The 17,078-nt window shown below is 41.5% G+C and overlaps 1 protein-coding gene across 1 annotated transcript in view; it reads right to left on the bottom strand.

Annotated features, from left to right (window-relative positions):
* The window catches only part of abi3bpa (ABI family, member 3 (NESH) binding protein a), a 43,721-nt gene that overhangs the window by 17,043 nt on the left and 9,600 nt on the right, over window positions 1–17,078 (bottom strand). Inside the window, exons 2-12 of the mRNA XM_084724683.1 lie at window positions 15,685–15,864; window positions 15,487–15,555; window positions 15,232–15,364; window positions 12,702–12,892; window positions 11,379–11,422; window positions 10,114–10,162; window positions 7,370–7,435; window positions 7,093–7,170; window positions 1,762–4,167; window positions 1,201–1,278; window positions 621–809 (exon numbers count right to left, since the gene is read on the bottom strand). Coding sequence (XP_084580809.1) covers window positions 621–809; window positions 1,201–1,278; window positions 1,762–4,167; window positions 7,093–7,170; window positions 7,370–7,435; window positions 10,114–10,162; window positions 11,379–11,422; window positions 12,702–12,892; window positions 15,232–15,364; window positions 15,487–15,555; window positions 15,685–15,864 — 3,483 coding nt within the window. The remainder of the gene's footprint in view (window positions 1–620; window positions 810–1,200; window positions 1,279–1,761; window positions 4,168–7,092; window positions 7,171–7,369; window positions 7,436–10,113; window positions 10,163–11,378; window positions 11,423–12,701; window positions 12,893–15,231; window positions 15,365–15,486; window positions 15,556–15,684; window positions 15,865–17,078) is intronic.

The raw sequence follows: 17,078 nt of genomic DNA, 5'->3' as shown, positions 1-17,078 counted from the left end.
ACTTGTTTGTGTTTTAAAGATGTTCTGGATATACAAATGACATTGCAATGACTTAAAAACATAAATTCTATGATTTGTCATTCTCTATTCTTCTCTAACTCTTTGGGGAGTGTGCGGGTGTGTTTGAGACACAGAGAGAAACAGAAAAAGAGAGTCTGGCTTGGGCAGCTGTACTGTCTACACAGCGCTTGGCTTGGCATGGTTGGTGTAAAATGTGGTGTGTCCTGGCCAGTGCTGTGGCCAGACTTCCCACCCGGCCAGCAAGAGGGGCTGTAAATCATGTTAACGATCCTGACCCCAGAGACGCCACTGCTGCTCGTGGTTGAGCTGTGAAATACACACCGAGCACATGTGGCAGAGCGTGGAGAACATATGGACTGTACAAGGAGGTGAAGCAGAAGATCCAGCAAGAGAGGGAGAAAGGCACAAGTATCCAAATGTCTTTTGTGCGCATTCAAACACAGATATGGTGCTAAATGAAGAGCCATGAGTTTGTTTTTCTTCTTCTGTAGATGCACAGCTGTAGAGGAGAGCATGAGAGAGTGCTGACAGGAGAGGATAACCTGAGGTAGCTACTTGGGAGGAGAGAATGAGAGGAAGGGTAGAGAGTACTCCATTACCGCCAGGTGTGCTGGAGCTGACAGAGATGGTGAATGGCTTGGATGGAGAAAACGGTCGGACACTATTACGAGTGGAATGGGAAGGAACCCGAGGTCGAGACAGCGTTGTGTTTCTTCCTGCTTCAGGAACTGCTGAGCTATTGGGTAAATGAGGAACTTCAGCAATGGATGGTCTGAGGATGCCAGTACCTAGATGAGCAGAAAGGCAATTTATGAGGTTAGGGATGATCCACTTCTGAGCTTGACAGCTTTACCTAGATGGAATAAATGATTACATGAGCACATCAGTGAAAAAGAATGGAGGAAAGTGGACAATGAATGAAATGACAGAGAGGCAGCTAGACAGACGGCTCTGGCTGTGAGTGGGCAAGGGTGAAGTGAGTGTGCTGGGCTGACAATGGAGGCACACATGGAGGCAGGGACAATGATGGGGAGGGGTGGTATAGGGTGGTAGGATGGACATGGAGATGGGGAAGCAGTGATATCATCCAATGGTTTGAAATACAACTGAAAGCACTGGGTTCCACGTGACTTGACGAAAGCAGAGATGGTGATGGGACAAACTTGTCATGGTGTTTACCCTCATTGTAACTACCAGCCTTCTCTGTAGCCAGGGCAGGTCTTGGTAGAGGCTTGCCCTCTTCTGGTGGACTAGGAGCTGTATGAAAAAAAACTCACTATTTATTTAAGGTAATATGTATATAAATATAATTTTGACTTTTAAAGGGGGCATATCCTACAGGGACATGACTGTGAGTTTTACATCAGTGAAGCTAGTATTTGTACTGATCATGATATCTATGAAGGGAGAACTCATACATGTAGTCAGACAATGTTAACTCTGACTGGAAGACTGCCAATTAGTAACATTTAATCACAGTTTTGAGGACTTTCTAAAGATAAAATCAATTGAAAGCACTGATATTTAGCAATTCATCAAGATTACTGAAAATCTGTGGCAATTAGCAATCAGACTTTGATAACAATATCTATCTGGTTTTGACAAGGACAAGTTCTTCTTACAAATAAATACAAATACTACTCAATTTCAAATGATATGCCCCCTTTTAATATATAATTTTAGATAAGGTCTTAATACTTGATTGTGTGGATTGCTGATGGCAAAAATTAGGGTCTTTACCCGTAGGAACAGCCTGCCTTGGGGTGACCTTGGTGGGATCAGAGTCGGTCCTGGTCTGAGACTGAAACTGAAGCCCAGGTTGAGGTTGTGGTTGGGGCCTAGATGCAGGGTGTGGCTTTGGTAGAGTTTCGTGTTGGGATGGAGTTTCTGTCTTAGGTGAAGGTTGTGGTAGGGGAGTGGATTGAAAATGAGTTACAGCATGAGCGTGGGTCTTTGTTGGTTGTGACTGGGGCCATGGCTGAATCTTTGGGTGAGGCGGCTGTTGGTCCTTTCTTTTGGGCTTTTGATTTGGCTGGTTATTTTGCTGAGGCTTTGACTGCTTTTTTGGCTGAGGTGATTGTTGGGACTTAGGTTGATTCTTTGGCTGAGGTGTTGGTTGGGGCTTAGGCTGATTGTTTGGTTGAGGTGGTGGTTGGGGCTTAGGCTGATTGTTTGGTTGAGGTGGTGGTTGGGATTTAGGCTGATTCTTTGGTTGAGGTGGTGGTTGGTGCTTAGGTTGACTCATTGGGTGAGGTGGTGGTTGGGGCTTGGGTTGATTCTGTGGTTGAGATGGAGGTTGGGGCTTAGGTTGATTCTTTGTCTGAGGTGGTAGGTGGGGCTTGGGACGAATCTTTGGTTGAGGTGGTCGTTGGGGCTTGGGTTCACTCATTGGTTGAGGTGGTGATTGGGGCTTGGGTTGATTCTGTGGTTGAGGTGGAGGTTGGGGCTTAGGTTGATTCTTTGTCTGAGGTGGTAGTTGGGGCTTGGGTTCACTCATTGGTTGAGGTGGTGGTTGGGGCTTGGGTTGATTTTTTGGTTGAGGTGGCAGTTGGGATTTTGGCTGAGAATGTTTTTTTGACTTAGGTTGGCTCTTCGGTTGAGATTTTATTTTCGAATTGGGTTGGCTCTCGGTTTGAGGTTGTATCTTGAGCTTGGGTTGGAAAAAATGTGGTTTTGGCGTTGACTGAGCCTTAGACTGTTGCTTGGTTGTTAGTTGAGACTCTGGGGTGAATTTCAGTTGAGGCTGTGTTTGGGTTTGTGGCAGAGTTGTAGATTGAGGTTGAGGTTGGGGTGGGATGTGTATCTTTGGTACTGCTTGTTGGGTCTGAGGTATGTGCTGGGGTGTTTGTTGAGGTGTTTGATGATGTGCCACAGTTGTGGGCTGGGGAGTTGGTTGAACTTGATGCTGGGTGTGGGTTTTTAGATGCGGTTTTGTTTGAGGTTGGGCATGGTGTTTAGGCTGGAGTGTTGGTTGAGGTTGTGGTTCGGCCTGGAGTTGGGTTGTGGTTTGAGGCTGTGATTGGGCAATGGCTTTTGGCTTTGGCCGAGATTCTGAATGAGGTTGGGTCTGGATGGGTTGGGATGTTGTTTGGGGTTGGGGTATGGGCTGGAGAGTTGATTGGGGTTGGTGATGAGGTTGTGATTGGGTCTGGAGAACAGGCTGGAATGTTGGCTGGTGTTGGGGCTGGGTCTGGAGTATGGGTTGGAGTGTTGGCTGTGGATTGGTCTTGAGCTTGGGCTTGAATTTTGATTGAGATTGTGGTTGGGTCTGGAATTTGGGCAAGAATGTTGGTTGTTGTTGAGGTTGGGCCTGGAGTTTGAGATGAAAGGTTGGTTGGGGTTGCGGTTGGGCCTGGAGTTTGGGTTGGGTAGTTGGTTGGAGTTGTGGTTGGGTCTGTAATTCGGGCTGGAATTTTGGTTGGGGTTGTCTTTGTGGTTGGGTCTGGGTTTTGGGCTGGATATTTGGTTTGGGCCGGGGTTGTGGTTGGGTCTGGACTTTGGGTTGGAAGGTTGTTTGGGGTTGTGGTTGTGGCTGGGTCTGGGTCTGGATTTCCAGCTGGAATTTTGGTTGGGGTTGGGCCTGTAAGGTTGACTGGGGTTGTGGTTGGGTCTGGATTTCAGGATGGAATTTTGGTTGGGGTTTGGCTTGTGGTTGGGTCTGAATTATGGACTGGAATGTGGATTGTGGTTGTGGTTGGGTCTGGAGTTTAGGCTGGAATGTTGGTTGGGGTAGTGGTCGAGGTTGTGGATGGATCTGGGGCATGGACTGGGATGTTGATTGGGGTTGTGGTTGAGTTTGGAATAGGGGTTTGGGTTGCGGTTGTGATTGTGACTGGGGCTGAACCTTCACCTTGGGCTTTAGTTGAGGCTGTTGGGTTTGGGGATTTGGTTGTGGTTGATACTGTGGCTGGAGCCGGGAGTTTGGTTTAGGATGTGACTGGGATTGAACCTTGCTGCTGGAGTTTGGTTGAGGTTGTGACTTTTTTTGTGGTTGACTCAGCGGATGACCTTCATGTTTCTCTACATTTGTCTGAAGGACTGGCACAGACGCCATGGTGGCTGGATTGGGTAGTGGAGGGTGGAGCTTGGGACCTAATGGAACCTCCAGGAAAGGAGGCAAGATAGATCTGGAGTGGTCTTCTCCTCCTGGGTTGTGTGAGAGAGAGAAAATATGGCCATGAAGCCACCACTGCTCTGTAAAATTCAATGTCAATACAATATTCTGTAGGGAAGATTATTTTACAAAATAAAAGAAAATAAAATGTTATTTTATTGTCTAGAAAATGACAAAAGCAGGACAAAAGGCAGTTAGAGGACAGCTGAAATTTAGATCAGAGGAAGTGTCAACAGCTACTGGCCTAAGAGCTCACAAAGCTAATCTTGGACTGAAGTACAGGTTATGCAATAACTTCTACCTGGCATGAATCTGATAGAGGGGCTCTAATTTCAAAGGCAGACAGACCATATGGAGGTATTTGCAATGTAACAGCCATGTTACTACAGACAGATCCAGCTACCAGGCCTAGAATGCCTGTGAGTGACGGCCATCCAAATCCATTTTCTGTGCCTCTAAGAGGCTTTGACACATGAGGGTTTAATAGTTGCTGATTGATGGCTTGCTGTGGGATTCTCATGGACCATTCTAAATTGATTGTTCAATCTGATCAGATATTCACCTCAGTGAAAGAGAAAGAGAATGAGAGAGAAAAAGAGAAGAAGTTAGAAAATACAAAAGAGAGAGCAAAACAAAAAATCAGCGGAGACAAAGCAAATATTCCAGACATTTAATACCTCTGTTCAACTTCATTACCATGTTGTTTAAAATACCTCTATTTTTGTGGTTATTGGCTAATTAAAACCAACCAACCAAGAACAGGGATCACAACATTGACCAAATGATTAATTCCTGGAATCACATCCTGGATATTAAAAAGAACACTGACAAAGAGTCACTGACACCTAAACTATGGTGTGTACAAGTACACCTTGTTTCTATTCTTATTTTAAATACACTCATACTTATTAATTTTGTACCTTCTGCATTTACCCTCGCACATTCCTCCAACACAAATTTCCCCTCTGAGGACCAATAAAGGCTTAGCTTAGTTTATTTTTACGTCAGTTACCTTCGATTTCATCGCTATTAAGATGCCTTCAAATGCTCACCAACGCAAACAAAGAATTAAATTGGTTTCATGATTCCTAAGCTTAGAGTTTGACTTCAACTCATGATAAACAACTTGTAACCTGTTATTACACTTTAACCAGTGCTTAATCACTACCTTAATCTAAATAACTGTTATATATTTGGCCCCATGATATTTTCTCACATAATGAGTTGATGAGGATCGTCTGAATGCTACAACTGACTAGTGTAATATGGGATGTGGGATAATGACAGTTGGAAATAATACAACCGTTGCAGAAAAGAGCCTTTGAAACTGAACAGATCTATTTGGTCATATTAAGATGTTTCCAGGCCCTGAAATGAGGCATAGCATTTGTATGACTAAACTCAAGCTTTACTGACTAAGAATGCAGGTAACTTGCCAATATAACAAAAGATAAATGCTGGAGAAGGGGATACAGAAGGACAGAGAATAAAAAGAAAAAGTACAAGAGAGTAATAAGATTAAAAGTCTGCTCGAGTTCCTGCTGGAGAGAGTAATGTCCGGTTCATGCAGTTCTGTCATGCAGACTTCACACCATCACCTGCGCTGCACTGAAAGCAAAAGCTTCAAGTTTTTAATCAGTAAAAATAGTGCTGAATAATTATACTGTAAATACTGAAAGAAAAAATGTAGTAGTGAAATTATACATCATATTATCTTTCATAGTGTCACTGACTGATGCAAGATTGCAACAAGTTGGTAATGATGGATTTACAAAAGGAGAATGAAAATTAAGAAATGCTGTCTGTATATTTGAGACATGACTGATCTTAAATGCACTGTAACTGAGTAGCACCTGACAAAGTTCTCAGTGCTGGTCAAAGGTCACCTTTTTCTCAAGGACTGCGAATGGTTCTCAGTAGTACTTAAGGGGCTGTGTCCACCAAAGAGTTTTTTTTTTCTAAGGGCAGTGTATTTTTTGAATTGCTTTAAATGGGAGCGGTGTGTCATTGCAGTCGGGTACGTATGCCAGCAACATGATGAGGCACTGGGAGGCGCTGTTCTGCACTGAGCGTTTGGTGTTATTTCTGGTCACAGAGTTGAAAAATGTTTAACACTGGGTAAACTGCTACCCTCATTACTGTTGCTTTTTACTCAGCCGTCAACTCACAGCAGGGAGGGGTTGGTACAAAGACCAAATTGGGTCTTGAACTGGGCTCCATCCATCTTCACGTCTTGAACCAAACAATGGTACACACCAAGATGTTTTCTCATCGACAAAATCTCATGAACCCAAATAGATCAATGGGTCTGTCCTCTCTCCCAAAGCAAGTAGGCTACTCTACCATGTACTGCCATTTTTACATACACTTATGTTTTTGTGAAATTAGGTACTTGCAAACATAAATTAACCGTTACTTTCACAGATATTCCATATCGTAACAACCAGAGCATCTCAGCTCAAATAGTGCAAATATTTCCAGAAAGCCATCATGCAGTTCCAACTGGGTTTTTAAAGGTGTTTCACTTTGAAAAAGACGCTTTGGTGGACACAAGGCGGTGGGCTTGTTTTAAATGATTTTCAATCCAAGTGACGAACAGTGACTAAATTTGGCCGATTAAATCTTGCAAATCAGTCACTGTAAAAATAACTGGGTCACACGACACAACCTTGAAACCATCATTAAGAATCCCTGCAAGGTTTGTTGCTTTGCTAAAATGCCATGCAGCCAAGGCCACCTACCTTATCCCTCAAACAGCTGATACCATCGGTTTCCACAGGGAAGGTCCAGTGACTGTTCTCACTCAGAGCATGCTACTCTTGCTCATGCAGATAATTACAAAGGACGCTGTACAGCATTGGCAGCCTCTAAATTACAGTCTACAAACTCTATCACTTCATACAGCCGGAATGAGAGCCATGAAGCTTTTTCAAAAAGAATCATGATTCACTGTTTACCGATTGGCTGTTTGGTGACCACAGGCAGTGTGGGTCCAGGTGTCGACAAAGATTCCTGTCTAGTAGTTGTGGTTGGAGCTGAGAAATATAGTGTACGTTAGTTGACCTGGGAGAAAGGTTATTACTGTATGTCCAAAAAACTGTGTAAACTAATGTACACTAAACAAGGAGCTAAGAGGTGCAGGACAGTGACAGAGATGTCAAGTTGAATTGTCAGATGTAAGGTCAAGAGTTTTTCTGACCTCTGAACTCAGCTTTAGGTCAGAAAAGTCATTACCAAGTGTTGTCTTTGGGGATATGTTCCGTGGGAGGGGCACTCTGCCCCGGGTCTTGTTATGGTGAACTGACAAGGACAAGGGAGGAAAGATTTAAGTCAAAAAGTTAAACATATGATGTCCTCAAAGTCCTGAAAAGAAGAATTATGTATGAAGAATTATGCTCATGAACCTGTTTCTCAGCAGCAAAAAGTTCCCTGCATTCTATTTTTGCGTTGTAACCCATCAGCAAAATGTTCAATGTCAATTAGGGCTACCCCCTAAAAATCAATGATTTGCGTCATGAGTCAAGAAGACCCCAAGTTGACTCGCATTTTGTCAGTCAAATTTCTCCCCTTTTGTTTTTAGCTACTTTACCTTACACAGAGTAATGCAGGAGCCACAGCATGGCAACCAGTAAACTTTAAAAACCAAGTCTCAAAATCACCAGAAACCACAACACTAACTGTAATGGACGCAGAGAAGGGTGATGGAAATGGAGGGCAGTGTGAAGCCGAGCTAGGATTTTATAACTGTAAGCACGATGCACACCACACTACTTTCTCTGACTGTGTAGAAATGTGATATTTTCACATCACAGATGACATAGAAAGGTATTAAAGCATGATGTAGGCTAAACTGAAACTGAAACTGAAACTGAAAGGAGGGGGGGGCATCCATCCATTTTTTTTTCTGCTAATCCAGGATCACAGTGGCAGCAGGCTAAACAGGGTGTTCCAGTTGTCCCAAACCCAAGAAATGCTTTCCAGGTCTTCCTGGGGGATCCTGAGACATTTCCAGGCCAGATAAGATATGCAATCCCTCCAGCAAGTTTTGGGTCAATCCCGGAATCTCCTCACTTTTGGATGTGCCCAGAAATCCTCCAAAGAGAGGCATCCATAAGGCATCCTAATGCCCAAACCACCTGGTTCCTTTCAACACAAAGGAACAACACTTCCACTCTAAGCTTCCTCCAGATGGCAGAGTTCCTCACTCTATCACTAAGAGTGGGTTCACACCAGCCTTTTTTGTCCAGCTGAAACAAACCCTGGTGCATTTACGCCCTTGGTGTGGTTTGTCTGGTTTGGTATGAACACTGGACTTAAACTCCAGTGCGGACCAAAAAACCTCTGGGCCACTATACAGTGAAATCTGGAGCATCCCATTTCTTGTGTGAGCACCATTCAAATCAATCACAGCAGTGTACCACCATGTGTGTCATGTCATTGGCTAAAAAACCTTTTTCTCTTTCTGGTTTAGTAACTGGTGAAATAGTAGCATGCATGCTATTAAATATGGACAGGCAAGTGATAAACCATGAGAAATGCCTGCATCTTTAAATTATTCAATACCCACTGTCTTACGTCTTACATGAATAGAATGGTGCTCCTTCATGTGCGATATCCAGCCAACGGTATGACCAGTAATCAAACGACATTTCCACAATATGACTTGTGTTAAAATTTCTGCACCAGCTGGAAAACTGAAACAATGTATCATCCTTTCATTGGTTCTCAGGGACCAGAAACTACAGAGCAAACTCATTTCATCTGATTGTATCTGTAACTTCATCCTTTCATACACTACCCAAAACTCATGACCACAAGTCAGGGTTGGGAGGCAGACTGCCAGACTGGCTGTTTAATCGAAAGCTTAGTTCAACGCATCAATCAAAAAGAGTGAGCAAATAGTCGAATCTTTGTATGGAACAGTTAAATTAAATTTGACTGACAAAATTCTCAGTCGGAAACAGCCTTATGCCAATGATCATCAATTTCTTATTCCTGCAATATGTGAACCTGACATCTTAGGTTCTTTGGCCACATGGGGGCAGTTGAAATGTGCTGTAAACACAACACTGACATATCATCGCCTTGTAAGTTGATATGGCAAGGAGTCTGGTTTGGCCACCAAGGAAAATAAGTACTACTCATTTTCACTTAAGCTGTTTTGGGTTACCAGCTCCTGAGGGAAACATCTGGCTTAGGTACACAGCTGTATAAATAGGTTTTTGTTTTTTCACTGAAATGACAATGATGAGAAGGATGAGAGCAGATATGTACTTGTACCTTTACTTAGATATGCTATGACTCATCTATGTTGAAAACAAAACTAAATTTTGAAGATGGATTTAAGTCATTGCTGGGGGACCTGTAAAAGCAACATATTCACATCTGTATTTAGCTATGTCAGTAAAACACTAGCTAACTAATGTGAATCAATCATTAGCAAGCTAGTTAGCCAGTGTTTTGGCAACATAAGTTGATTTACATATAAATAGAAATGTGACTCTATGTGTCGCTTTTACAGCAAAAGGAGAAAGTTGGCTGAGGTACCAAGTTTGCTCAATTGTTATTGGACCACAGAGCAAAAGGGGGCGGGATTTATGAATGGTCATTTGTCTGTGGGTTCAGCACTACAAATGTCACTCACATTATACCTAGTCATTTGAGCTATTCGTGCTCAGCCTGTGAACATGGACACAGTTTCAAAATAGCTTTACTGTGGATGGCATCTGCAACAAACCAGCAAAATGAAAGTTGTGAATTTATAAAAGTGGGACTGGATATGATGAAGTCCTATCTGCAAAACAATAAATCATCTTTCTAGTTAAAATTCTTCCAGTGCTGAGTCTTAAAGCGGGGGTCAGTGAAAAGGGTTGAAACAGACATTTCTGAGCTGTGATAAATCATAGTGTGTTATAAAAATTCTGCTGCTGTATTAAAAAAAGGGTTCAGTGGGTTTTACAAAAGCACTATTGTCTTACCATGGCGAGAAGCAAAGGGGAAGGTGTGTGGACCTGGTGTTAAAGGTTTCTGAAGGGCAAAAGACAAAAAGACAAGGGGAAGAATTAGTCCTTGTGATGATCACAACAAGTTCAACTATGAGTGTTTGACCTCAATGCTATCTCTTCTGTGGTTTCCTAATTCTTAGGCTCTCCACTCCATGTCAAATTGGTTAAATCCCTAGTGAGAAGCTTGTTATTCGAAGATTCCCTCTGGAAGTCCAAGTGTTGTGGCTGATTCTCAACAGCTGTGATGTTTTATGAGTACGCAGCCAGGAGCACGTGACACATAAGCCCTGCATTCTCCCAAATCAGTGCCACCTTTCTCATCTCAACTCAATTCCACACCGGTATCCTTCCTTCTCATCTCCTCTTTTTTTTTCTTCTATTTTGTTCCACTTCAGAAGTTAGCTAGCTACAGACTGCTCTCTTGGCTTGGCTCTCTTGGCTGGTCCTGGCTGCTCTGGTGCTGTTTCCATTCGGCAGTTGGATGGAAAATTAATGAGGCAAACAACCCTGAGAATAGCAAAAGCTCACTAAAGTGTACAACATGGACTCCAAAGCATAGTGCCTTTTCCAAATATACACCCTGTTCCCAAAAAATATTAATTTGGAGCAGAGGAAGTGTACCTGTGCCGCCTTGGTACTCTCACTACACTCTTAGAAATTAGGGTTCTTCCTGAAAGGCTGAGATTCTTCAGAACTATTTGTTTTTTTTTGAAGAAATGGATTACCAAGGGTTCTTTGTACAACCTAGGGTTCAATTAAGAACCCCTTTCGTCCAGGGAACCCCCTGAGTGTCTTAGAATATAAAAAGGTTCTTGGTGGAAACTGCTTGGTGGGTTCATGTCAACACCCTAAGAAGGTGGAAAGGTTTCTGGACAGAACTCCTAGAGAGGGTTCTGAATGGAAACATTAGACCATAAAAAGGTTCTCCGTAGAACCTCGCATAGGGGATTCTTGGAGAAACCTTTCACAGATGGTTCTAGATACACTTTGTGTTGGAACCTTTTTAGAGGTTATAGCTGTAACCAAGAAGGGTTCTCATATGGAGACAAGTTGAAGAACTCTTCATGGTTCTAGTTAGTACCTATATTTCTGAGGTGTAGTTTATATATCGTTTTCTACAATGACTTGTATCTGTATACATATTTATACAACGAGACACTCATGATGTACAAAAATAGCTTTAAAATATTAGTTACAATGTTTAGGTAAGAAATTCAAAAAGTGTGTTCAACACATACCCCAGGGTGGATGGAAGGTTTAAAGATTTTCCTGATGGCCTTCTCTGGAAAAATGACACAAGATAAAAGTCAGTACAGCAATCAGCACACTGGAACTAATAGAGAGTGAGGGAACTAAATAAAACCACATTACAAACATTCTGTGCTCAAGATGCAATTCATCATGGCAGATTGATGAGAGAGCTCCTCAGTCGTGGCTTAAAGGGATAGTTTGGATTATTTGAAGTGGTGTATGAGGTACTTATCCAATAACGTATTACCTACAGTAGATGGCGGTCAACACACTCCCAGTTTGGAGTGCAGGGAGGAACACCAGTGGACGAAGCTAAGCACTGTACTGCTGTGGACAGGGTCAGCAGCAAAAGTTATTTTAATCACCTAAAAAGATTTATATCAGTGTACATTATATTTTGAATATTTTCACCACTTCACCTTGCTATCAGAAGGCCTTTCTGATGGGAAACCACTGCCAAATAAGCCAATTATCACTCTCTCTAAAGCAACCGGACTCCAGTGGCAAAATCAGTCATTTTACCTCACAGAACATGGGAGCTGCTGGTCTACCACTGCCTTGATGTGTTAGTTTGTTTCTGTCATTGTGTGACTTCAGTATTTTAAAAGGTTAGTTTGCATTCAGTGAAGTAATAGAACACAAAGTAACAGATTGAGGCAGTGGTGAAACAGCAACTCCTGTGTTCTGTGAGGTAAAACTAACATTTTTGCAAAAGGAGTTTTGTTAAATGAGAGAGAAAGAGCAATATTTAGCGTATATACTGGCAATTCCCTCTCTGACAGCAAAGTAAAGCAGTGAAAATATTCTAAATATAACATACATTTAAACTGTTATTGATTTTTTGGCTAAAATATCTGACCCTGTGCACACCAGTGAATAGCTTACCTTTCATGTGTATCCCTGTGTATTCCTCTCTGCTTCTCCAAACTAGGTGCATGTTGAGCAGATGCATGCACATGGAGTAATACTTCCTCAGGAGCTCTGTAACACTGAATATTAAAGCACAGCGTTTTTTAATGAAACATGTAATGGAAATCTTAATAATTTTGTCAATAGATAACAAGAAATCCAGGTGATCAGACAGACAAATTCTGCTGTAAAATACGACCTTCTGGCTTTGTGTCAAAGCTCAGGGAGCAGCAAGAAACTCAATTTTAGTTTATGTCCAGGCATGACTAACAATACATTGATCTTTGTTGATTCTGATTGCTTCTGATTACTTTTTAAAGACAATTTAACAGCCACAGCATGAAAACCATTGTGACTGGGGTGAGGGTGATGATTGTCTGAAGACCTGTAATCAAACATACCATCTAAGACCCCTGTGCTGATGTTGTGAATGACAGGCTTGCTCCATGATCCAGTGCCACCCTTCGAATTGGGCTGGACACCAAACTCATACACTGTGTTGGGCTTTAGATTGTCGATGACCGTGTCACTGGTAGGGCAGGTCTGGTAGTTCCACTTCCTGTTCTTCTCACGATAACGCACCGTGTAGTGTCTGAGCCAAAGACAGGGCAAAACAAACGTGAAGACAAAAAGTACATCCTATGTCTGTTAAAAAACTCAGAGATACAGATGGCAGAATATTTAGAGGAAGTAAAAGGAAAAAGCAATTGCCGTATTTCTCACTCATTAAAGAGGCCTTTAGCTGTGTTTACACTTAAATATCACATAGAGCTGTAACAATTAATTGGTTAGTGGATGTAAAGAAAGTTAATTGCCATTGCGATTTTGGTAATCGATTAATTCTTTCAGTAATTTTTCAAGCAGTAATGTCAAACATTTTGCTAGTTTAGCTTTTTAAATTTAAGGATTTGCTGCTTTTCTTTGTAATTTATGACAGTAAATGAAGAGCCTTCAGGTTTTGAACAAAAGAACCAATTTGAAGATGTCACTTTGGCCCAGGGACATTGTGATGAGCATATTTTTGTAATTTTACAGATCTAAATAATTAATCATGTTATGCAAATTAATCAGTAACAAAAATAATCCTTATTTGCAGCCCTAATGTCACAGTATAACTGTGGTTTTAGATGCCAAAACTCTATTTTTCTTATCTTAGTCAGTATTGCAACAATGCTGATGATGTCCTAGCAACTCCCTTTGAAAGAAACATATGTACTCCTTGCAAAAATGTCAATCTCAAGTTTTCCAGCATATTTTAACTCTTTATTCCTGCACAGTCACAATACCATGTTTTGATGCTGTGACAGAAATGTACTATCCTTTCTTCCCACAAAAGGGTTGATATATGCCTCTGCCCCTTTATTCAGAAAATAGCTATTAAATCAAGAAGAGATTTGTTCTACGAGGCAAAGCAGAAGTTTTTCATCAGATGCTTCCAAAATGACCTTTAGATTTCTTTATGAGAAGGAAATCTGTGTCACGTACGTTGTGTGGGTGGACTCCTCTCCTAAACACCTGTGTGCACAAGCTGTCCTGGATCCACTGCTCAGTAACGTGAGAGACTTGAGGGATTCATTTACTGTTTGTACAGTTCTACCAGATACCATGTGTGTGTGTGAGAGAGAGAGAGTATGAGTAATTTATCCTTCCACCATCTGTTTCTATACTTACCAAAACTACAATACAGCCAGCGTACATGAAATGAAAAGGCTGAAAGTGGGACTATCTTTTTCCAGTACACCTGTGCGGCTGTACCTGTACTTTCCTCTGTGGCAGTAGAGGTGTTCAGCACAAGTTCAAACTGAACTTAATCAACACATTTTTAAACTAAACTGACTATACTGAATCACCATTGTCACTGAATAAATCAACAGTTTTTGCAGTGGAGCTTCTCCCTGGTGTCAGTGTTTGTATTAGCTCGCTTTGTCCGCTTGGTCTACCAACACACTGAACATGATGGTGACCTGAAAACAAAGTGAAGTTAGTTAGTGCAGCTTTTCTTGTTGTTTTGGGTGCAGTAGTAGAAGTCGTTGTGTCCAGATGGTAACCCAAGATCTGTGAAACTCTTGCGAGATTAGTAAGCATTGTTTCGTCATTGTTCATGTCGTAAACACTAATTATGTTTTATGATGTGACAAAACTGTGGTTAAGATCTGCTTACGTTTAGGGACAAAAAAACTCCTAAGGTTAGGGACTCTCACAAGATCTTTCACAACCAAACTGAATCTATTGCAACACTCTACTTCCTGTTTACATCCCACAAAGCATTATAACAAAATCCACTTTTAAACTTTTAAGACTTTTAAAAACACCTGTTCTGCAGCATGAAAATCAAGTTCTTGAAATTGGTAAATGTGGAGGTGCATGATAAGGAATTTTTTCAGCCGATAGTCATAACTCATTATTACCTGCTTTTTAGATCTTCATGTAAGATAACTTCACATTTTTGTATTTTACAAATAGGTTCATAACCTATAGTCTATCCACACTCATGTTGCGAGCAAAGATGGATGATTTAATATTCCCTAACTCTGGTCTGACCAAATGTAACTCACTATCACAACAAAAACAACGACTACTTCTTTTTTCCTCTTCAAAACTCTTCTGCAAACTCAATATAGAAAGACAGGGCTGGCAGCAGCAGCCCTGCAGCAGAAACAATGTCTGTATGACACAACAGCTGTGCAAGCAGCTGCAGTTCAGCAAAGTCACCGTCTCACAGACTGGTACACAGTCACAGTGTGGCTTAAGTGTTAGAATTGAAATAAAATGACATAATCTGTCAAATCAGATATTATTATAGCCAATATTAACTGTAATTGAATTAATAATAAATAATACTGTGCGTTTCCTTGTGTCAGCCAATAATTTATAGGCCACAATGTTTATTGTGCAATACGTGAGTGTGTGCATGTCAGTGTGTAAGCTCACCCATCCTCAAGACAGTCATTCATGACGTTGCCTTCATAGGGGGTTTTCAGCAGAGTCCCCCAGGACAGGAGGACTGAAGTGGGTGTTACCGACCCAATGACCAAGTGTAGTGGCTTCTCCAGTTCCACTTTACCTGAAAACAAATTCATTTTTATCTGTTACTTTTACCTCCCAATGTTCACGTCCACGCCAAAATGCTCTGAATACCACTTTTATCATGTCACCTTGATGGTAAAATCCTTATACAAGCATTACCTGTGCACTGCTTTTTCACCTCATTGACTGGGATGGGCTGGACGGCAATGAGGTACTTTGGCTCAGCATCTAAACACAGAGGTAGAACAAACTAGAGGTTATAGATCCTCAAACTCATCTCTTTCTTTTAGTCATAACATTCATTCGTGCATCATAGAAGTGACAACAACAAGCACACTTCTCAACAGCCTTACGTACCAAACTCAGTTTCATACGGCTGTCCGTTCTCAGGCAGCTGAATGAACTGTTTGGAGAACATGCTGCTGCCGTAGCCCAGGATGTAACCCTCAAGCTTGGTGTCAGCGTTAGGACGCAAAAATTTCATCACAATGGTGTCTCCTGTGGCGTTGATACGGACTTTCATGTTCTGACGTCTCACTGGAGAGGCAAAATGGACACAAATATTCCATTAAACATTCAAATGTTTTCGTACCACTACATCCATGACATTCAGTAGTAACTGTGCATTTTAACTGGGTATTTGGACTGTTACGGTGTATTTATGTCTTATATTTTAAATTAGCTGATTGCTAAGACAATTGAATCTCCCTGCAGGTATTGTTAAAGTCAGCTATCTTTTTATCTATGGTGCAAGAAGGCCAGAAAAGTCTTACATGGAAGGAAAGAGGTTCTGCGCACTTCAATCCAATGCAAGTATTTAAAGATAAAACCAAGCATTCAGTTATTATAGACCTTCATCGTGGCAAATGAAAACAATGCCACAAATACAACATATCATAAAAAGTGAGAATAAATCCACAGACATGACAATTGTGAAATCAATATAATTAAAATATTTATCAGAAGTGAGAAAAAATAAGAAAAGAATCCACAAAAATTGGAAAGTGCAGTATCAACATCCCTCCCTTTTCTTCTTCTTTCCAGATTAGTCTTGTGTTGCAAAACCAGAATAAAAAGCTTGCGAGGAAGAGTTCACAAAGTTACATAAATGCTTCCATTTTAACAACCTGCACTTCCCGGATTCAACGCTTCTGTTCTCCATCACTTCACACGAACACTCAAAGAGCACACGCAGGCAAAGCAAAACTTGCTGCTGGTTCAAATTCCACTGAGGTGTAAGTTTTACTGAAAGTTAATAATGGTGATTTTATAAAGCAGGCCCAGTGCTAGGAGAAATAACACTTTTTACTAGGTGTTCTCTACCTGGACAAGAACATTACTTTTGCAGAGTACAGACATGAAGGGTCAGACATTTAAAAGTATCATAAACTATATACATTGAAGCTTCTTTAGTATGAAGTTATCTTTAGTATGGGCTTCTGAAATGCATACACCTACACTGTAAATTAAAATCTGTGAACATGTGCTACTAAAACTTGAGGCCAGCATTTTCTGTCTTTCTCCCTCTCTCTCTCTCTCTCTCTCTCTCTCTCTCTCTCTCTCTCACACACACACACACACACACACACACACACACACACACACACACACACACACACGTATTTACAAGAAACTGCACTTTTTCCTGCCAGAGCTGACTTCTACAGAGCACAGTCATAATCAGCAGAGCTTGGGGACAGATATGAGGACAGGCATCAAAGGGCGGGTCGCAGTAAACCAGAGCCAAGAGA

The sequence above is a fragment of the Lutjanus erythropterus genome, chromosome 8, assembly GCF_056507025.1.
Source record: "Lutjanus erythropterus isolate fLutEry1 chromosome 8, fLutEry1.hap2, whole genome shotgun sequence".
Classification (NCBI taxonomy): Eukaryota; Metazoa; Chordata; class Actinopteri; order Lutjaniformes; family Lutjanidae; genus Lutjanus; species Lutjanus erythropterus.
The sequence above is the reverse complement of the archived record's forward strand: the minus strand, read 5'-3'. Positions and strand labels throughout refer to the sequence as shown.